Source organism: Eptesicus fuscus, chromosome 7 (assembly GCF_027574615.1).
Source record: "Eptesicus fuscus isolate TK198812 chromosome 7, DD_ASM_mEF_20220401, whole genome shotgun sequence".
NCBI classification, from domain to species: domain Eukaryota; kingdom Metazoa; phylum Chordata; class Mammalia; order Chiroptera; family Vespertilionidae; genus Eptesicus; species Eptesicus fuscus.
The window spans coordinates 96,649,924-96,671,626 of NC_072479.1; the positions used below are offsets into that span (position 1 = coordinate 96,649,924).

At 47.7% G+C, this 21,703-nt stretch overlaps 1 protein-coding gene across 1 annotated transcript in view; it reads left to right on the plus strand.

The window, feature by feature from the left end:
• Positions 1 to 4,730: 4,730 nt before the first annotated feature.
• RFX4 (regulatory factor X4) overlaps positions 4,731 to 21,703 on the plus strand; it is a 74,892-nt gene continuing 57,919 nt past the window's right edge. Inside the window, exons 1-2 of the mRNA XM_028150164.2 lie at positions 4,731 to 4,938; positions 19,015 to 19,076. Of these exons, the coding sequence (XP_028005965.1) occupies positions 4,873 to 4,938; positions 19,015 to 19,076 (128 nt within the window). The 5' untranslated portion in view covers positions 4,731 to 4,872. The remainder of the gene's footprint in view (positions 4,939 to 19,014; positions 19,077 to 21,703) is intronic.

Sequence of the window (21,703 nt, forward strand, 5' to 3'; positions counted from 1 at the left end):
TGCCAGGTGCTCTTTGCTCTTCATTAGCAAGTACTAATGCAAAGCTTCCCCCATGTGCCCTCGGACGCCACATGCTGAAACCTTGCAAGGAGGTCTTTTAAAAATGTACACCGCGGTTAATGACTCATGCTGGCTAGTAGATGGAGTTCATTATCTCCATAATAGGATCGACTCAATTCAAATATGACCAAGTCATTGAATAGAAGATCAGAAAATGGAAGACGTGGGAAATTGTTTTGTGATCATTAAAAATACCCAGGTATAATGGAGTATTGTTCACCAGGTCAGACTAATGATGTCCTCTAGAAGTGATGGGGAAAGCGGGAAATTTCATCAGATAAGAAGAGAAATAATGAACTGCCTTTCTTTCTGTCATGCCTTGGCCGGGAAGCGGGCATTCCAGTTAGCGACGTCAGCACCCCCCCGGGCCCTCTGGACTCTGTGAGGAGGTTTGGGGTAAGGTGTCATGATGATATTCCTGGTAGCAGCAACTCATCAGATATCAACGCTGCCCTTAATGCCAATTACATCTGTGTCTTCATAGAGCTTATTAAAATGCTTCACCCCGATACCTGGAGGCGGAGAAGCTCTGTGAGAGGAATGAAACAGGTAGAAATGTAGTTATTTAGAAGGTGCTGGCCTTGGGCAGGTAACTGCTTAATTAACTCAGCCTGTGATCTCTGACTTACATCTGACTCAAATAGTTGGTTGCTGCTATGGGTTCATTTAATGAGATGTGTTTTAATCTTGATCTTATATTTTACCCCTGATCTCTTGGCCAGATCTAATGAGCAAACAGGCCACAAGAACAACCAGACACTGAGCACAGGGGCCTTAGGTAAAGTAATGAATGGGGGGCCGCGAATGTACCGGGAGCCTGTGCTAACACCGCGTATGGGAGCACCATTCCCCCTAACTCAGCACTCCTGCACGTTTTAATCTTGGGGAGTGAAGCCCCCATTCATCCATTCAGCCCAGTTAGGAGCTGAAGAACCTGCCCTGGTTGCTCCCACCCTTCACACATCTGACGACAGGAGACACACACCCTAAATGTTCTCTCTGCCCCCGAGACCACTCCTTTAGTTCATGTTCCATCGTTTCTTGCCTGGACTGTTGTAATAGCTCCCAGTTGGTCTCAGTTGTTCGTCCGTTCATTCATTCAACAAATACTAAGTAGTCAGCCACTCTGTGGACTAGGCCTCACTAGTCCACCTCGTTCACCCACCATAGAGGTGCCAGAGTGAACTTTCCAAAACAAATTTGATTGTGCTACTCCCATGCTTAAAAATCTTAACTGCTCCCCCCGCCCCCATCATTTTAAAGGCTCAGATGCTTTTTTATAATATGAATTCTGAGTAGTTTGAAATGCATGTTTGTTGAATGTGCCTATGGAATTTTCTGGCCAAAATTAATTTTAGGAACTCATTAGCAAAAACAAGCAAAAATGGGATACTTCTCCCCTCCCCGCAGCTGCTTGTGCACAAAGTTCTTGATGCCCAGTTCGTGTGTGTGCTTTCAACCAGAAAATGCCCCACTGCCGTCTGAAGAGCTGAAGTCAATGCTTTTCAAAGGGAAGAAACCTATGACATGGATTTTGTTTACATTTTTCTATATTCAAGACATTGCTGGCAAAAAGAATATACTGAGCTTTAAATTAATGTTAGTTACTGTTGTTATTGATGACATTATTATTATTCCTACAGCGTCCCGGAAACTCTCAGGTCTTCCTGCCTCTGAGTCTTTATTGTTTTGATTTTCTGGGTATCCCTTCATTGCCTTCTGAAAATAATACTTTCATAGCAGCTCTTCAACTCCAGGGTTGCTAACTCTTTAAGCCAGGCCATATTCTTTTGTGGGCATTGAAAGTTTCTCCACACCCCCTCTGCCATGGTTCTCTCCCTTTAGATACTCCTTCACGAGCCGCCTTCTCCACTCAGACCAGTAGCTCTATCACCCAAAGCACATGCCATGTTTGTCTTGCATCCTTGCTGGTTCTCTTGCCTTCGACCCCCTCCCTCTACCTTGGCGAATACCGCAGTGGTATAGAGTGAGACAAACTCTCCCATTTACTAGCTAGCTGCATGATCCTGGGCAAATGAGTTCCACTCTTACAACCTCAGTTTCCTCATCTAAAACATAGGTATCATAATACCTACTAGACAGGGTTATTGTGAGGATCAAATGAGATCCTGATACTCAGAGCCCCCGCCTAATAAGAGTGAACCAGATGCTGGCTGCTGCTGTTACAAAATTGCAATCCCAATTCATCCATGAAACCTTTATTAGCTGCTCTCATCTAACACTAATCTGTTTTCCCACCTTCCACTGCACCTGTGGTCAGCAGGTTGTAGTACTTAAATATTCTTAGTTCTGTGCATTATTCTCCCAGTTAAACTGCACCGTGAACTAGGGCATAGGTCCTGTCTTACGTCAACACCGGAGCCAACAGAAGCCAGACCAGGCACAGAAAATAGAGTGGGTGTAAGAAAAACAGGAGTGAGGCCTCTGGCCAGTCTGAGGGCACATGTAACTCGGGCCCATTGTTGTCATGCGGGAATATGGGCCCAGTGTTGCCAGACCTCAGCCTTTTCAAGAGAAGCCAGAAATCCAGATTCCAGTGTGAAACGTCCTGCGTTTTCAAAGTTGGGCCAACACTGTTCAGGCCAAACAAAGCGTGTCTGTGAGACCCCAGCTTGTGAGCGCTGTCTTACTTAGATGGCCCCTGCGAGTTTGTGCGTACGCTTGTTATTTAGACCTCTGACCTCCCTTTTACAGAGAAGCAGCACTGTGAGTGGCATTTGGGGTCCAAACTAAGCTAGAGGGCTGACTCCCTTCCCTAGCAGACCTGGAGCTCAGGTAGTCCTAAGGAACCTAATCTCTGCATGAAACCACTTTCCCACAAAAAAACACATTTAGGGTTTCGAGTTACGGTGCTGGGGACACATATACTAGAATGGAACCCTCTCGGGACAGGGCCTTTGTTTTATTCACTGCCATTTCCTTAATGTTTAGGATGCTTCCCGCATTCAGTAAATATTGTTAAAGGTTACCTGTGTCTCTGTCCATCTGCCCACCATCAACCTGTTCTCTGTGTGCAAACAAGGACCATGTTGCTCACCGTGGTGTCCCCAGCACCTGCCGGGTGATAGGAGACCGACCGGTATTTGTTGAATGACTATATGACTGACACCGTCTATTCATCAGACACTTACTGAGCACCTGCTTGGTGCCAAGGAATATGCTGGGCTTCAAGGATGCAGAAGTGACTCAGTCTCAAGGAATTGGTTGCCCAGAAAGGAATACATAAAGTATTTCCTGAAACATTTTAAAAACTGTCAGGAGTTACTCAATGTCCCCTTCCCAGAAAAGGAGGCTGGATGGATGAGGTGACCAGGGACCCTTCAGCACCGGCTTCCTCATTTATCTGAGCATCCTAGGGCTGTGTGCACCCATGGGGTTTGACTACGAAAGACTGATCTTCTTTCAACACGTCAGAGTGAGCCAATGAGCGCTGCCTTTCAAGTGGGCACCTCGGGAGGCCGTGCCCTCATTCCACTCCGGTTACGACAGTGCCGGACCACTTCTGGGCAAGTGCCTCAGGGAAAGTTAGGAGCCAGTTGAGGACGTTTGTGTCATTGCTTTAGAATTATGCTGTATTTTCGACCCCCCGCCCCTCAAAAAGTGTTTTGTTCCTCAAACTTAATTCCAAATGACTTTGGGTTGTTTCCTAAAATCCAACTCGTGATCCGAGGAGGACTGTTTTCTGTTGGTGAGTTTGTTGAACCTGTGTGCCCGGGCTCTGAAGGTGGCAGGGCCTGTGCCCCGGCAGCTCTGCTGGGAGAAGTGGTTAACCTTCCCGTGTGTGCGTGGGAAAGGAGGCAGGAGTCGTCTGATGCCTGCATTCTGGTGTGTGGGTTAAAGAGGAAAGAGTCTAGTTTGTTTTCATGTTCCCAATATCTAGCACACTTCCTTGACCTAGAGGAGCCCACAGAGGTTTTACGAAGAGAAAAGTGGATGGTGATGATGAGGTCCAACATCTAAGTACATACCGGGTGCCAGGCAGCATGCTGGTACATGACACAAATTACCTGGTCGTCACAACAACCTGGTGAGGTGGTTATCACATCACCTCCCAAAGGAAACTGAGGCCCGAGGCTGAGTAACTTGCCCAAGGTCACCAAGCCCACAGGTGACAAGGCTGGAATTTGACCCAAGTTGAAAGTCCCTGACCTGTGCTCATGAAGAAGGTAACGGGATAGAATCATAGACTAGTGATCCTAGCACAGCCCAGAAGGCGATCCTAGCGGACCAGGCGGTGCAGCTCCCTGCCGTAGCGGTCAGTGACTGTCCAGCTGCCCAGTCTCTCCCGGGCGCTTGTTTCCCAGGCCGTCCCCACCCACTGCTACGTGTCAGCCAAACACACTCTGATTGTGACACCATTAGAAATGCTGTACAGTAAGTGTGTGGTTCAAAGCTGGCTGAATGGGGCACCTGCAAGACCCTATATCATTTCTGGAATTTCGGGGAACTCAGTCCACCCAGAATGTAGCCACGCCAAAGATAGTACCGAGGAGAAGGACTGGGAATTTGGTTTGAAAACGTGACCAGCAGGCATTCCCACAGGGGCCAGGAGTCCGCTAACCTCCTCACTCCATCTTGACCGTGGGCAGGTTGCTTTGTCCTCCTGGGCCTCGGTTTCCCCATCTGTAGGAAGTTAGTTATTTCTGAGGTCTGCCCAGCTCTGGAGGAGGACTAGAAAGACCATCCCTGTCTGGCTTGGGGTTTGCTCACGGGGCGTGTGTTCATCTCCCCAGGCTGGAGGAGAACTATGAGATTGCAGAAGGGGTCTGCATTCCTCGCAGCGCCCTCTACATGCACTACCTGGACTTCTGCGAGAAGAACGACACCCAGCCGGTCAACGCTGCCAGCTTTGGAAAGGTGAGTCCTGCCTTTTCAGTGATTTGTGCGTAGTTCTTCATCCTGTGACTTGGATCTTCGTAAGTTACCAAACTTTGGTAACTTCGCTGTAATACTTCACTGCAAAAAGTTTAAACACCTGTTGAATACAAAACCACATACCCAAACCAAGTAATTCCAAAGTATTAAAAACTTCAAATAATTCAGGCAGGTTATAAAGGAAAAAGTGGACATCTAACTTGAATGTCCTCTGTCTTTAATTGGCAGAAAGTAGCTTCTTTCCTCTGCGAGGCTAATACTGAATTCCCAAGCATGTTGTACGTGGGTCAGTGAGCCTGGGATGGGCAAACTGCTTGGCTTTGTAATGGGAATGCCCTGGAGACCCTGGGAAATGGCCTTGTCTCATTAACTTGGATGTCTGGGAGGCGTCCGCTGGGGGGAGGGGGGTGGTGTTTGTCATGTCACTGCAGGTCGAGCTGTTCTCTATCCATCTTATGATAAAAATATAATCCACACTTACTGCTGTGTCTACAAAAAAAAAAAAAAAAAGTTATCCCTGGTCATTCATATTTACCAAGGAAAGCTGTTGGAGCAATTGATGACTGATTGTGTGATAGATCTACATTTTTACCCTTCCAAAATACCCAATATAGCTTGAGTCAATACATCCAAATTCTTTCTTCTTTTATTAGCGTCTTTTCTCTATGTCTGGTTTTTACTGCATCCTTACCAGTTTTCTGAGCGCAGGCATAGCCAGGACTGGAATGGAGAAAGAGGTCAGTGTGTAAGTGTCAGGAGTTCCCTCCACAGCTCCCCAACAGACAAATCCAATAGGAGAGGAAAAAAGAGAGGTGTCAGACCTCAGCCAGCTTCCCTGGAGAATCCACAACGGAGTGGCTGAGAACTGGCTCCACTCAATAAATGGGAAGATGCTCTGGTGACTTAAGGAGGGGAAATATTTTTATGATGCTCTGATGCTATTTCTCCAAAGTGAAAAGAATTTTTTTAAAAGTCAGTGGAGAAACCACCTTTGCCATTTCATTCACTCATTTCTCTAGTCCCTCGGTATTAGCGGAGATGGGCGGTGTGGCAGGCACTGTTAGACCACAGAGGCCCAGCCGCGAACCTGCGTGGGGCCTCACGTGGAGGGGCTCACAGACCGGAGGGAGACCTCGGCAGGTGGGAGAAGGAAAAGCACACCAGGAATGCGTGGGACCCTGGAGCTTGGTCACGTGTCTGTGGTCCTGAAAACATTCATTTGCATCCGCACAGTCCCAAGCAGTGTCCACAATAGAAAGTCCAGCTCAGGCCTCTTAGATGGAGGGGCAGGTTGGGAGAAATGAAAGACCAAGAATCGTGCCTCTCCTGGACTTACCTGAACCTCTCTGAGCCGCAGCCCTCTAGGCTGTGCGTGGGAATGTTGTTAGATTTGAGTGAGAGGGTGTCAGTGGATGATTCAAGGCACTGTCAGCCATCGAGGGGCTCAGATATTTGCTAACACCTACCATGTACCATTACAACTGTTGTTTTTTTGTGTGAATTCTCCAGATGGTTGTGTGCAAAAAAATAGCCATTCGTTAGCTTAGATTCTGGAACAAAAACAAGCAAAAAACAAACAAATAACAAAAAAAAACCCTCCCCATTTCTAGAAACTCTAATTTGCCTGTGTGAGGACCTTCTATTGCTTTTTCTCAAATAATTTTGTCACTCTGTTGTCAGCTTAGGGTTTCTTTGACCTCATGAATGGTCCAGATAAAATTGATTTAATTCTGCCCCTCCTCCCAGAACCCCAGTTCCATTCCTATTTTAAGTCTCAAGCCTGCCACCAAGATTTCAGCAAATCCTGGAGCACTTGAGTTGGGCAAAAACTGAGTTGGGACTCTTCCTTCTACCTATTCCTCCTCTCTACACCTGTGCTGCTCAGTACGGTAGCCACTCGCCATGTACGGCTGGTAACTTACAGTGAAATACAATCAAGTTCTTCGGTCACACGAGCCATATTTCAAGTGCTCAGTGGCCACGTGTAACTCGAGGCTGCCATATTGGGTCCACAGATAGGCCTTCCCATCATCACAGGACGTTCGCTTACACAGCCTTGCTCTGAACATCGTGAGCCAGGAGTGAATTCAGGGCCCTCTGCACTGTGCACAAGACAGCCCTAGTGATCCTAGTAGACGGGAGTTTGTAGGGGGCTTTACACCCCAGACTGTCGTATGGAACAGACGTCACCATCTCAAAACAGTTACCCGCTGCCCCCCACACAGGAGGCTCGCTGGTCCTCCACCTGCCAGTTCCCCTCTCGCTCAGCCCTCTCTATTCTGCTGTCTCCTCCTTCCTCCTCTGCCTCCTCCTCCTGCTCCCCTCTCTCCTCCTTCCATCAGGTTCCCTCTGTTCCCTGATCTTTGGTTTCTGCTGATATCCATGCCCACAAGTCTCATTTACCCAAAACGGCTACTCAAATATTGTTTCCTCCCAAGAATATAAGTGCAGTGCCAGCCACTTCCAAAATAGTAATTAAAATAAATACCCAACCATCCAGATAAACATCTGCCTTCCTTTCAGTCCAAAAGCAAGGACCTGCTCTAATGGATCAACAGCGCCAATGCAAAGGTTCTGCAGCTGTTTGCCATCGATTGCAAATGCCCTGGGACCTGGGACTTCCTTGCAGGTGGACACGGCAGGTGCCTGCTGAGGGCCGGCTCCACGTGAGCTTCTTGAATTGAAATCCCAGACAGCTGCCCTTCCTGAGGCTCCCAGCACGCCACAGCTGCCACCTCCTTGCAACCTTGGAGTGTCACTTTGAACGGGTCCCTCCGAACTTAGGATTCATCTATGAACTTTTAACTCAGAGCAAGTGAGGTTCAACCTTTTAAATTAGTTTAGAGGGAAAGATTAGATTGGTGGTGGTCTCCCCACTCAGCTTGCACTGGGGCTGAAGTGAAATAGACATCAGGGCTGAACACCCCACCCCCACCCGTGTCCTCCCGCTGGGGTACTGCCTTGACAGAGTGGGCAGAAGCAATTGTTCTGCTGCAAGTAAGAGCTGAAGCAGAGTTCCTCTTCCCAGCCTTGGCCAAGCTCCGTCAGCACCGGCTTCCAGTAATGGTTATTGACTTTAGGTCACGGAATTAGCGTAGGGTCCACAGAGCATTCTGAGGCTCCTAGCCCAACGGGCTTTGCCCGCTCCTCCTGCCGGCTCAGGTCAGGGAAGGTCCCCCGACTGGACTCACTTAACTTTTCTGAGCGCCCGTTTCCTTATCTTTAGACCAGAATAATCCCTCACCAAATTACTCTAGGGAGAAAATGGGACAGAGCTTAGGAGAGCATTTTTAAAAATGCAAAGCGCTCTATCAACGGAAGAAATCACTATTATCTAGAATTGGCCCCACTCCATCCTAGCTCCTCTATTTCCTCACCATGCTTTATGTCTCTTTACAGCACTTATCACTGTCTGAAGATATATATATATATAATCACTAATATATAGTATATATAATTATCTATATTATATCATATATTGAAGTGATATATATGATATAATTAATATATAGTATATATAGCTACCTATATTATATAATACTAGAGGCCCGGTGCATGCATTCGTGCATGGGTGGGGTCCCTCGGCCTGGCCAGGGATTGGGACCGTCTTGCCCAGTCCTGATCAGGGCTGATCAGGCTGGCCGGCCTGGGGGAGGGACCACGAGAGGTTGGCTGGCCACAGGAGGTTAGCTGTGGGAGCGCACTGACCACCAGGAGGCAGTTCCTACATTGAGCGTCTGTCCCCTGGTGGTTAATATGCATCATAGCGACCGGTCATTTACTTGTTCAGTCGCTTAGGCTTTTATATACATAGATAACCTATATATATATAGGTATGTGTGTGTGTGTGTGTGTGTGTGTGTGTATAGATAGATAGATAGATAGAGAGAGAGAGAGATAATATGCAAATTAGGCCGGGACTCCATAATGGGTCACAACCAGACAGGAGGAGGTTGCGCGTGCAGGTGAGGCCCGGAGTGGAGGAGACAGAGACAGAGGCAGGGGGCCTGCCTGAGCCAGTGCAACGGCTCGGGAGGCCCCGGAGCAGACACAGGCAGGGGATCCAGGGGACGCTGCGAGTCAGGAGTGGGTCCTGGCCCCCTGTGCCGCCGGTCCGGCCTCCCGTGGCGCCAGTCTGGCCTGATTCCTGCGGCGGCCAGTGCTGCATGAGTCAGGCGTGGGTCCCGGCCCCCCGTGGGGTGCCTCCTCACACGGTGGGAGGCGGGGCGCCTCCTCGTGTGATTTCAATTGCTCGCTGGGCCTCTAGTATATTATAATGTATTATACTATATTATATATCTATATATTATATATTATTATATATATTGCATATATTACAATTATCTGTAACTATCATATATATGACTAACATATATTATATATTATATATATACTAGTTAATGTGTTTTGTCTGCCTCCTTCTATAGAACGGGAGCTGCATGAGGACTGTTTTATTCACAATGAGTACCTCGCTCCCAGAATAGTGCCTGGCACATAACAGACCCTCAGATATTTGTTAAAAGTTGAATGACTTTTATTAGTAGTATTTGCCAGGGGCCACATGAATCATTTGAACATGTGAATTTGTTTACCTCATACCGTAACGATATGAAGTTGGCATTGTGCCCATTTTCCATGAGCCCGTTTGCTGAGTAGGGGTGAACTTGTTAATGTACCAGTGGCAACTGGCTGTATTTTTACTTACTTTGAAGAGCCCACCTTCAAAGTCCCGTGTCCGACCTTCCTGCCCTGACTTCTGACGACAACGCAGGGAAATCCCACAGCATCCGACCATGCTCAGCCATCACACCAGTCTCAGTTACATAATTTAGAGTCACTCTCAGCTATGAAAAAGTCCAGTTTGGTCCAAATTAAAACTTCCATCTCACATCAAAGTCAGAGCCCTCCCATCCGGGTGGCTCAGAATTTGCTTTGTGAAAGGTGGGGCTGACTCTTTCTCTCTCCTCTTCTGGCTCCTCACTCCCTGACCGAGAGTCACATGCACACCATGGAAGCCACAGTAGAGGACAAAGGAGCATCTTTAGGCTCCTTCGGGGATGGTCTTTTTCCAGTTTTCAAGGAAAAAAATTAGTACATGGAATGTACTTATAGCATTCTTGTATATGTTATTTAAACATTTTAAATTGATTTTTAGAGAGAGAAGGAGAGGGAGTGAGAGAGAGAGAAACATTGATCAGCTGCCTCCTGCATGCTTCCTAGCAGGGATTGAGCCCAAAACCCAGGCACGTGCGCTGACCAGAAAAAGAATTGGCAGCCTTTTGGTGCACAGGATGATGCCCAACCAACTGAGCCACACTGACCAGGCCTGTGTATGGCTTGCATATGTTATCCTTAACCTTCAGTATCTACTGTGGAGTGTCCTTGTGAGGATGTCTGATTTCACACTGGACTCCACATTTTGTTATTTCAGGTGCCCTTAGTGCCATGCACTGTAAAAACTAAAACTCTGATATCAAATTGTTCGGGTTTGACTCGCCTCTCCACTACTTACCAGCCATGTGAGTTTAGGTGATATAATAGCTCTGGGCCTCAGTTTCCTCATCTGTAAAATGGGAAAATGATAGCAACCACATGAAGAATTGAGATAAGAACTGTTAAAAGGACGTCCTTAGCACAGTACCTGGTAAATATAAACACTCAGTGCACGTTAGCTGTAATTACGCCTTCAGTTTATCATAGCAACATTTCCTGACTTTAAAACCTGATGCTTTTAATATATCATCACTAACATCAATTTTCAACTCTTCTAGCTGCTCTTTCTTCTGAACAATTGTGAGAACAATTGTTCTAAAAATGTCCTACATCACACACACGTTGCCATCACCACCATCACCCTCTCTTATTACCATCTTCAGAATTATTCCATTTTTGACTTAACCTGTATCTTATGTAACTCACCTCATTCTAGCTAAATCGGTGAGTGATAACTGTCTTTTCTCAGACTCGTACATGTGACCATCATCCAGTCACCTTAAGGACAATCCTAGGCTCACATACGGGCTTTAGGACTTCGTGGAATTGTCATCCGTGGTACCCTTCAAGGGACAGCAGATTAACCGTTACCTTCCTAGCCAGCGGGTTTTCATCCTTTACCAATCCATGTGCATGATTTGAAATCCATTTCTGTCTCAATGCACTAGATACAGATTTCTTGTAAATTTTGGAGATTTCTCTTGGGGAATTTCCTATGGAACCTGCAGCATTTTACCCTGTGGACCACGAGTGCCTGGCACCCAGTGGGTGCTATCGAGAAAAGAGATTATCTATTGGCCCTGGCCAGGTGACTCAGTTGGTTGGAGTATCATCCCGTACACAAAAGGGTTGCAGGTTTGATCCCCAGTGAGGGAGCATATGGGAGGCAACCAATCAATCTTTTTTGCTCTCTCTCAAAAAAAAAATCAATAAATATATCGAGTGAGGGTACAAAAACATTATCCAATGGATAGAGTTACATCAGCATATTAAGATTATTTTTGCAAATACCTATCTCAGGATGGTAGCAGCAAGGTGTTTTTAAAATCCTTATTCATACCACAGGCTTCATTATTTTTTCTTCTCTGGAAAAGGGGCTGTAGGTCTGTTGTCAACAAAAAAAGAGAGAATGCCACATTCAGACTGAAAGTTGTGACCGTTAGAATCCCTTTAACCAACCTCTCTCCCTAATAATTTCTCTCTCTTGTTCTGAAAATTTTGTGTTTTTCAAGAGCAGGCACAAGACTTCTGCAGTCATTGTTGCAAAACAGTAACTTGTCATTGTACAAGTTTCTTGCTGTTTGAAAAGCCCATCTTCTTTCCCGCCACCTGAATGGCCTGGGAAATAATGGCCGCAGCTCTCCTGTTTAAACTGGGAGAAGCAGAGGTGGCTTCTCATCTATACCGGCGTTTGTCTCCTTCGAAGGATGGGGGAGCTGCACTTACCCTGTTTCTTTGGAACTCCTTTGGGATCAGTTCTTGTTGGTGACAAATCTTTGCCTGCTGAGGTTGGGTTGAATTTTTGGAAGTAGCCAAAAGCCTTTGTTCAGAGCCGTTCTGATGACTACGTTTACAGACCAAGCTGGACCAAGATCATACGATTTGGGTCCAAATTAAAACAAGGCCTGTCTGTAGAGTCATGAGACTGAGTGGCTTTCCTGTGTGGCTCTGAAGGTGTCTCTAGAGGCGACACCTGGAGAGGACACCCAGGGTTTCATGCACAGGTAGTGGGCACGTCGCTGGCTCCCCTGGGTGTGGGCTACAGTGAAGAGCGGGGAGAGAGTGGAACAGAGTCCCGCTTCTCCCGCCGGCCGGCCGGAGTCTGTGACTGAGCAGCCTCGAATCAGTCACTGGATCCCATCCTATTCCCTCTCCTCCAGGCTTGTTAGGATAAAGCACCTGGTTAGCGCCCAGTGGTGCCCAGTGGGCGTCCGTTCCTCCTCTCCCTCGTTCCCTTTCTTATCTTAAAAGAAGATGGTGGTTCGAATATGCTGTTTCAGGAATGTTTACCTAAAACTCACTCGTGTTTTCTGAAAACTGAATCCCCAAATTATGTCAGGAAAGCCGGCGTGCTGAGTCTCCTTCAGCCTGGAGCAGTGGACTGGGGAGATGGCTACGTGACCACCACCACCTGGAAAAGAATCCCCACAGCTCCAGAGAGCAGTTCTCCTGGGATTCCCCAGCTCCCACCCCGGCCTGGAGCCCCCAGCCCCGCTGCCCGGCCGGCTGAAAGGGAGAAGGGTGGAATTCCCGAGTAATTAAGGGGAATTTGGAAGGCTGGGTGTTGCGGAATGTTAGATCACTAGCGAGAACAGCATGTGGCGTTCTTTAGGCAGGCTTCATTGAATCCACACAAAAAGAGAAAGAGGGGCTGCCTGCCGTCTGCTCATTTATCAAACAGTGAAGCTCGGCTCTCACCGCTCCACAAAAGTGTCGGGCTGTTTGCTGAGTCTTGCTCCAGAAATTAAAAGCCGAACAGCCTTCTCGGGGCTGGACCGACCCTGCATTTTGCAACTGAAACGAAATGGTGCTGGGCTTTCAGATTCGGGGACCAGTTGATTATTTGGTGAAAGGAGAGGAGAATAATTTGTGATGTGCGGCCCATCAGAAACAGTTAGAAAGGAAAAAAAAAAAAAAAGGCAGCCCCCTTCCCACTGGGTTTTGTTGGGGCGGGAAGGAGGAGGCCTGGTGCAGCGGCCTTTCTTTGCTCGAGTGGGAAAAGTCCTGACCTCCATTTGGGCAGAATGGGATATGGTTCAGCAGAGCCTCCCTTCCCCCACCCCCAGCCCTTCCCACAATTCCTCTCCTCTGAGCCCTTCATGCGAAATCACCTTTTCTCTTTTGCGGGCAGGAGGGGAGGAGTTAGCCATCCTATATGTTCAGATCAAAACATTTTCACAAGCGGAACTGAGTATTGCAGCCGCACACATATATTGCTCAGGACACCAGGCTCTACCGCAACGGCCTGAGAACTGGTTTGCATGAGGATCCTCTGAAAGTCCATCAAAGGACTGAAGTACCGAGCGCTGGGTCTGTCGGTGGGAGGCGGGGCTAGAAAAGGATGGTGACTAGTGGAAGGCTTAGTGAGGGAGGCAGAGAGGTGTTAACAGACGTGGACCCCTTGCTCCAGCCCCTCCCTGGCAGCTGGCCACCCTCCCCACCCCCACATCCAGGGACAAGCCAAAGAAAGCCCCACTGAGGCGGAACTTCTCCCCGCCACCCTTCTCCTACGTCCACTAATAAAGCCCAGGAGACAAACCAGGGTCTACTCCCTACTCCCTTGACCCTGCTACAAGCCTATAAGCTGAGCGAGTGTTATCCCTGTTTTATACATCAAGAAACCTGATGTTCAAATGGAAGAGAAAAGGATCTTTTTTGATGTGTTGTGGGGGGCACTTTTCAGTTTAGCACACTTTCAGAATTGATAATACCCATCTACACGTCATAGAAAGCAATTGACAGTATGTTTTAGGAACCTTGACAGGTTTCTTTCCTTTAATTAAGCTCCTACCCCAGGGCCTTTGCACTGCTGTTGTCCCTGCTTGCAGTTTTCTTCCCCGAGATATCCACTAGTTTTATTCCCTCACTGCCTTCAGCTCACCACTCAAATGCCACATTTGATCACTGAGTCCTTATCATCCTAAATAAAAACACCCCCACCTCCACATTCCCTACTCCCCCCACCCTGCTCTTTTCGTTCTTTTCTGTAGCACCTGTCTGATAGAAGACATGTTGACTTTTTGTTTATTTTTGGTCTTTTCCCACTAGAATGTTAGCTTCCTAAACAAAGGCTGTTTCTGTTTTGCTCAGTGTTTGATTCCTCAGTGCCTGGCAAAATGTCTGGCATATAGTAGAGTTCAATAAATATTTGCTATTGATGAATCCAGGCTGTGTCCCATTAGGCAACCCATGTGGTTACTTGAAGCTGCTGCTTCTCAAACATAGGGAAGAGCCGTAGAAAATGAGGCTGGAGATCCAGTTCCTGTAGAGCAAGAGTGCCCACCCCTGGTGTAGAGTCTCGTAGGCCTAGGCAAGGACTTTCTAGGGCTGAGTAGACTACTGACTGGTTATAAGGGTAGTACGGACTACATTACTATCTCTGGACATGTAAACAAGTGGCCCAGGGAAGATTTTTGGAAAGAAAATAAGGTACGAGCTAAGACTTTAAGGATGAATAGACATTATGCAGACAAAGGGCATGGAGCAAGGGTTGCAGAAAATGAGAACAGCCTGTGGGAAAGGCCAGGGGGAGTTAGAACACAAATTTGAAAGACATTCCACGTGGCTGGAGCATGGAGACTGGGAGAGGAGGACTGGGAGAGGTGAGCTGGAATGAAGGCAGGACCGATCCAGCAGCTTCAGGTGGGTTTGAACTTTGTCTAGAGGCTTCATGGAGAACTGATTGTGTTGGGGCATGACTGGACCAGAGGCAGTGAGGAGACCCTTGTAGCAACCCAGGTGCGAGAGCATGACCCTGGGACTGGCGGAGATGGGAGTGTGGGTAGAGTTAGGATACATCCAACATAGAGGGAGGGTGGAACTTGGTCACAGACGGGAAGTAGCAGGTGCCATCGTGGTTTAGAGCAGGAAGAGCTCTTGCCTGGTCAGGGAATCAGGAAGGCTATTCATGGAGAAGTGGTACATGCTGGGTGGCTGGGGTGATGTCACAGTCCAGCTTGAAGGCACAAGTGATGAGGAGGTGGAGATGGTAGTAGGAGGCAGAGAGAGTTGGCGGGTAGAAGGTGCAGAGCGTGGAGCCTGACTGGGATCGAACTCACAACTGACGTATGTGTCCTTGCCTGGGAGTCAAACCTGAGATCCTTCAGTCTGAGGGCTGATGCTCTAACCAGTGAATCAAAACAGCCAGGCTTATGGCATATTTTTGGTGCTTCTTTCAAAATTAGCTTGAACAGCCTTTGCCAATTAGGAATATTTGTAATAAGAAAATCCTTTCTGTTTGCTAAAAAGTTGATTTCTTGCACAAATGTTATACAAAAACCTTTTTGTTCTATCCTAACAAACATCTAGTTTTATTTTTCCATATTCCCTTTCCATTCCTATATTTGTACAAACATAAATTATGTAACAACAGCATAAATTTAGTTTGAGTTCTGCCCTTTCATTTAACATGATATCATAAGCATTTTCTGTGTTGTGACAGTTGTTACCATCATTTTTAATGCCTTTATATTTTATTGAGTACATATCTAATCATTTAGCCAGTTATCACTGGACATTTGTTTTGTTTGCTGTTTTTCTTTCGCACTATGCATAGCTTTTTCTTACTTTAGGTTATTTTCTTGGAATTCATAGGTCAAAAAGTATGAATATTTTTAATTATAAAAATGCTCTGGGGCCCTAACTGGTTTGGCTCAGTGGATAGAGTGTCGGCCTGCAGACTCAAGGGTCCCAGGTTCAATTCTGGTCAGGGGCATGTGCCTTGGTTGCGGGCACATACCCATTAGGGAGTGTACAGGAGGCAGCTGATCGATGTCTCTCTCTCATCGATGTTTCTAACTCTCTATCCTTCTCCCTTTCTCTCTGTAAAAAATTAATAAAATATATATTTTTAAAAATGCTCTGGGGAAGGGACGTACTAATAACGTTATCAGCCACATGTAAGCTTTTCAGATCTCCTACGCCTAGACAGCACTCAATATTATCATTTTCAAACTGTCAGCTAGTATCAGAGCATTGAACGCGGTGCCTTGTTGTCCCCATTTGCATAGGAGAAATTTCCCAGACTGAACTACAGGAAAGTCTCTGCTTTTCCTCAGCAACTGGTATGCATCTATCTTATAGATACATGGACTCTTGTAACTTTATTGTATTCTCTTCCTTGCTTGGATTAGGAGGAGACTTAGAACCCAAATCATAACCCACTTTTAACCAACGAGAAGAATGCCCTGGCCCCCTGTTTATATGTTTCCAGTATTTACCCTCTGTCTCTGTTGGCATTTCTCTATCTGTCCATCATTATAGCTTTGTGAACAGCTGCAAATCTCAGCTCTGGAACCAGTCATGTGATGCGAGTCTGGAGGGCGTACTTGGCCAGAGGTTCATAGTGACCCTCGGTGCTGCGGCCACGAGATCCTGTGGCCTTAGACTGCCTAACGCAAGCATGTCAAACTCAAAGGCTAACACGGGCCAAATAAACAAGGTTTAGGTTTATGTGGGCCGCAAAAAACAAAAGCTTCAATTTTCATAGAAACGTAGGTTTATTTCGATAGAGACATGCTGAATACAAAGGGCTGAAATAAATGAGTCATCGTTAACATAAAATAATAGAACATTTTTATAAAAATTAATCTTTTTTCTTGAACATTAACTTACCAGACACCAAATAGCTGCACAAATTAATAAGCGTAACACAAATAAACCTATTTTTCTTGTTCTTTGAAAGTGAAATATTTCCTGTTGCGCACACCAAACAAGTCAGTCCAAGACTAATGACGTGGCAATAGGCTGCTAAAATATTCGCTGCTAGTATTAGTGGAGAGAAATGGTGCGCCTGCGTGTGAGGTGCAAAAGGGAAATGAATGCAACACGATCACAGTAATCAGTCATTAGCTAACATTGTAATTTGTTATTAATAATTACGTATAACAGGATATTGTAAAAATTAAGTTACAGAATTTTTATTAAAACATTTCTTACATACCGTTATATTGACTGGGCTGCAATAATATTCGTTGTGGGTTGCATGTGGCCTGCGCGTGAGTTTGACATGCTTGGCCTAACGGGATGGAGTGCCGGAGAGCCCTGCCACTGGCTCCGGTCAGACCCTGTTCTCAATACACTGCACTTTCCTCAGGTCCCAGCAATGAGAGGGGCATAGACAACGTGAGAAGCCCAGGTCCTTAGCTTACAGAGGTTAGGGTTGAAGAAGCTTGCCTACAAAACTGACACCATTAAAAAATTCAGAGAACCATCGCATCATTTTCTTAGTATCCTCACTGTGAGATAACAGTTTTGAACCCCTTTTTACCTTCAAAAGTGGTCGATGTGATCTTATTAGATTCACTAACCCAATGGTCGGCAAACTCATTAGTCAACAGAGTGGTAAACTGCGGCTCGCGAGCCACATGTGGCTCGCGAACCGCAGTTTGCCGACCACTGCACTAACCTTTCCTATGGGGAATGCAGATTTTTTCACCCATTATTGAGACATTCTTAAGTTCTAGGTACTGTTGCAAATTATTATTATTATTTATTTTTAAATATATTTTATTGATTTTTTTTACAGAGAGAGGAAGGGAGAGAGATAGAGAGCTAGAACCACCGATGAGAGAGAAACATCGATCAGCTGCCTCCTGCACACCGCCTACTGGGGATGTGCCCGCAACCCAGGTACATGCCCTTGACCGGAATCGAACCTGGGACCCTTCAGTCCGCAGGCCGACACTCTATCCACTGAGCCACGCCGGCTAGGGCTGTTACAAATTATTTACATACATTTATTTATTCAGTTTTCACAAAAATTCTCTAAGATTGGGGTTATTATTCCCATTTTACAAACGAGGAAACTGAGCCATTTGCGTATTAAATAACTTGCCCCAGGGGCGTCCTGCTAACAAAAGGCTGAGCTGGGATCTGATCCAGGTGGCCCAGCCCAGCACCCTCTCTCAGGACCTGCACCATCCTGCCTGCCCACAGACACCGGGGCTGGGAACCCAAAGGAGGCCAAGGCCCTTATGGGTGTTTTCACCTTGCCCAACGGCCCCTCCTCCCAGGCTTCTGGCAGATCTGTGTGGCTGTCCTGGCAGCAGCAGTTCCCTTCCTCCACTCTGCAGATGACAAATGACGTCCTCCAGCAGCAAATAAGAACCGAGCTCTTTGCATGTGCTAAGCCCTGCACCAGGTCCCTACTCTCATGGAGCTACTGAGGATAGGGTGGGTGAGAGAACAAAGCAGGGCTGTGTGACGGCCAGGGGCTGCTGGGCCACTCTGCATGGCTGGTGGGAGAAGGCCACTGGGCCGAGGGCCCTCACCCAGAGGCCGGCGTAGTATAAGAGAAGGAGCCCATCTGAGATGGACAATTGCGAGAGATAACAATGTGGGCACGGGGAACTGTGGTGCCAAGGCCCCCTGTGGGGGGCAAGCCAAGTTGTGTTTCGGGAATAGGGGGCAAAAAAGCCAGTGTGGCTGGGCCCTGGTGACTCAGGGTGAGAGTGGGAGGAACAAGGGCCAGGAGGTGAGCAGGGACCAGGTTACAGAGGCCGGGGTGGGCTTTAGTTCCAGGTGGATGGAAGCCATTGGGGTGCTTTAAGCAGGGGAGTGACAAGTTCTGGGTCCACGGTTCTCTCCCTACATTGTGAGTAGGAGGGGTGAAGCACGGGGTGCCAAGTGAGACCCTCCAGAGCCAGAGCCCCACCATCATTCAAGTGCTCCCCCCTCCCCGACCCTGGTCGCCTTCTCGGGACCCAGGGGGCTCCTCATAAGTCACTGCAGCCAGCGGTACCTGCGATGCCTGTTTTCCTCCCTTCCTGAGATTGCCGATTGTGAAACCCAGTCCCTGTGCTCCCAGCTCTTCCCACGGTAACTGATTCTTGTGTTGACTTACAGATCATAAGGCAGCAGTTTCCCCAGTTAACCACCAGAAGACTCGGGACCCGCGGACAGTCCAAGTAAGCACCGGAGACCCCCACCCCAGGCTGAGCGAGCTCTGTCTGCAGGCCTGGCGGGAAGCCTATGTCTGGCCGTGGCACAGGGCAAGGGCAGGGGGTGGGGGGTGTTTAAGACAGCAGGACCCTCTCTCCCAGCACCCCTGAGAGAGGCTGTCCAAAGCCCAGGACCATCTGGGCCTCCTAAGGAATCCATCTTTTTGCCACCCTCCCTGTAGGCCTTTGTGTAAGATCGTCTGGAGCGTTATTTACAGGAGCACCTTGTAGCTTCTTGGTCAACCTCCAGGTTTACCTAGGTCCTAGATGTTTCACTGAGCGAACTCTCTGCTCTCATAGCATCCAGCCGGCCAGAGGAGCAGCCTGCCCCAATAAAACTGAGGGGGAGAAGGGGGACAGGTGCACCCACACTGTAGTGCACAGGGCATACGGCTTCCCGTTCAACAGTCTGTCAGCCAACCAGCCTGTTTGCTTCTCACTTCCTGTGTCAGATAGAGGGCGCTGCGCGCCGGGAGCACATGAGCAGACAGGCACTGCCTTTATGGAGCACATGTTCCCGTAGGGGAGACAGACAGGAAAAAGACAATTTGGTGGCAAAAACAGGGTTGTCATAGCGAATAACAACGGGGGAGTGGCCCAGGACAGCCTTTCTAGGGAGATGCCCTGAGGAGTGAGAGGGATGGGTGGACACCTGCCTACCAGCTGTGAGCCAATGGGAAGGGAATCTCTACCTATACTGCGCAGGCTTCACGAAAGTCTGCATTTATAAAACTTGCCTCAAAGGGTGTTCAAAAATTGCTGCACTTCGATAACTGGTCCACGTAAAGGGTGTGACGGCCATGTAAGTTTGGTAAGCGCTGAGTTTTGAACAGATTCCTCGAGGCAGGACTTCGCAGAACCTTTATTACGCTAATGCGCAAGGTGACTCCACTAGAGGGTGCTTATTATGCAACATTTCTCAACATTTTGACATGTTAAGTAGCAGGTCAGCACACAGTGACTTACAAAATACTGAAATTTTTTTCCATAAAAACCACCACGGAAGACTCATAAGACTTGTGACCAAGGGTGATCCAAAAGCAGCGTGTCCAGTACTGCCCCCCTCCCCACTCCCGCCAATCCCAGCAGCAGGTTCCCATCCTCCCTGTGTGGGCTTAGCTTCGGGGCCAAGTTAAAGAAAGTGGATGGTCAAACTGGGAAAACCCGTTTTTGGCTAAAGTCCTGAAAATACTGAGACTGATTTATTTGTGGGGCTCAGAAGCTCTGGGGGTGATGTCCAAGGAGATGTACAGAACAGTTTTTAGCCAGGGACATTTTGGAATAAATTGCGCATAATCTTCCATGGTGACTACTCTGGAGAACAAAACTTGCTTATAGTGAGAAATTCCAGGGTCTGTTTTAGAAGAAGCCTTCAGCCTTGGTAAGGGTATAGAGTACAAGAGCCACATTCTCCCTTCCTTGTTTGTCGGGCGGCACCCAAAGGGCAGTGCCCAGCGTTGGTTGAACAGATAGACAGTGGATGGGTGGAAGGCAGCTGTGGGTGGAAATGATTCTTTTTCTTCTGCTCCTGGTCTGTAGCCACTGGCTCCAATACACTGTTGCCCATTTCTAAGAGAAGAAGTGGACAGTGAAGCTAGAACAGAAAGGTTTCCCGTCTACATACACTTGGAGGAAGTTCCCTCTGTCTACCTGTGAGAGCCTGGGTGTTTTTTATTTGTTTGTTTGTTTTTCTTTAACCTCAAGGTTGGCAAATTGGGCAACACTTCTTTTAAAATTCCACGTGATTTATTTCATGGTTTCCCCTCCATAAGGATCCTCCAAGGTTGGTCACACTTCCAACCATTTGAAAGGTAATAAGAAGCTCTAGTCTCCAACCTGCTGCTTAGTCTTATTAAAACAAACAAACAAACAAGCAGAATCCCTCAGTAAATGTACCTGGGCAGAATAAAGGGGCTGGGGCTGCGGTGGGGATGGCCAGTGGAGGGTTTTAGACCTGCCCTACAAAACTGAAATATATAGGAAAATTTAGAAGCGATCAGAGCAATAACTTCCTGTAGTTGTGGCTTTTAGCAGTACACACTCTGAAAAAGCAAGAAATGGTCTGATCCGAATTGTTGCTGCTCTCTCGGTCTTAAGACGTTATGGAGAGGAGCTTTGTAGCCTTGGGGAGGCTGGTCATAACTGCCTTCCCCCTGAAGGGTGTGTCCAGGGCACTCGGAATGGAACGGCCCCTCCCCCTCCCGCTGGGGGGGGGGGGGTGTGGGGAGCAGGAAGGGCAGTTATGACAGTTGGGAAGTAGAAGGCGCAGGAGGCAGATCGGCTCCACACAGAGAGAGCTTTCTGGGAACTATCCGGACCTAAAATGAACTGGGCTCCCTTGGGAGGGCCTGGGTACCTCATCCCAGGAGGCATTCAGATAGAGGCGAGATGCCCGCTAAGCAGAAATATGACAGAATGGTACCTAGAGGAGCGGGGGTTTGGGGGCGGGGGCGGGGGAGAGGTTACGTGTGCTTGTCTCCTCCCTGTGACGCCTGGGCCATAACTCAGAATGCTTTCTCGTTTGTGTTGTGTTGTGGGTGGAAAAGAATGGTTACTGTGTGGCCGTGTTTCTGAAAGCTAGATGGGCATTGCTG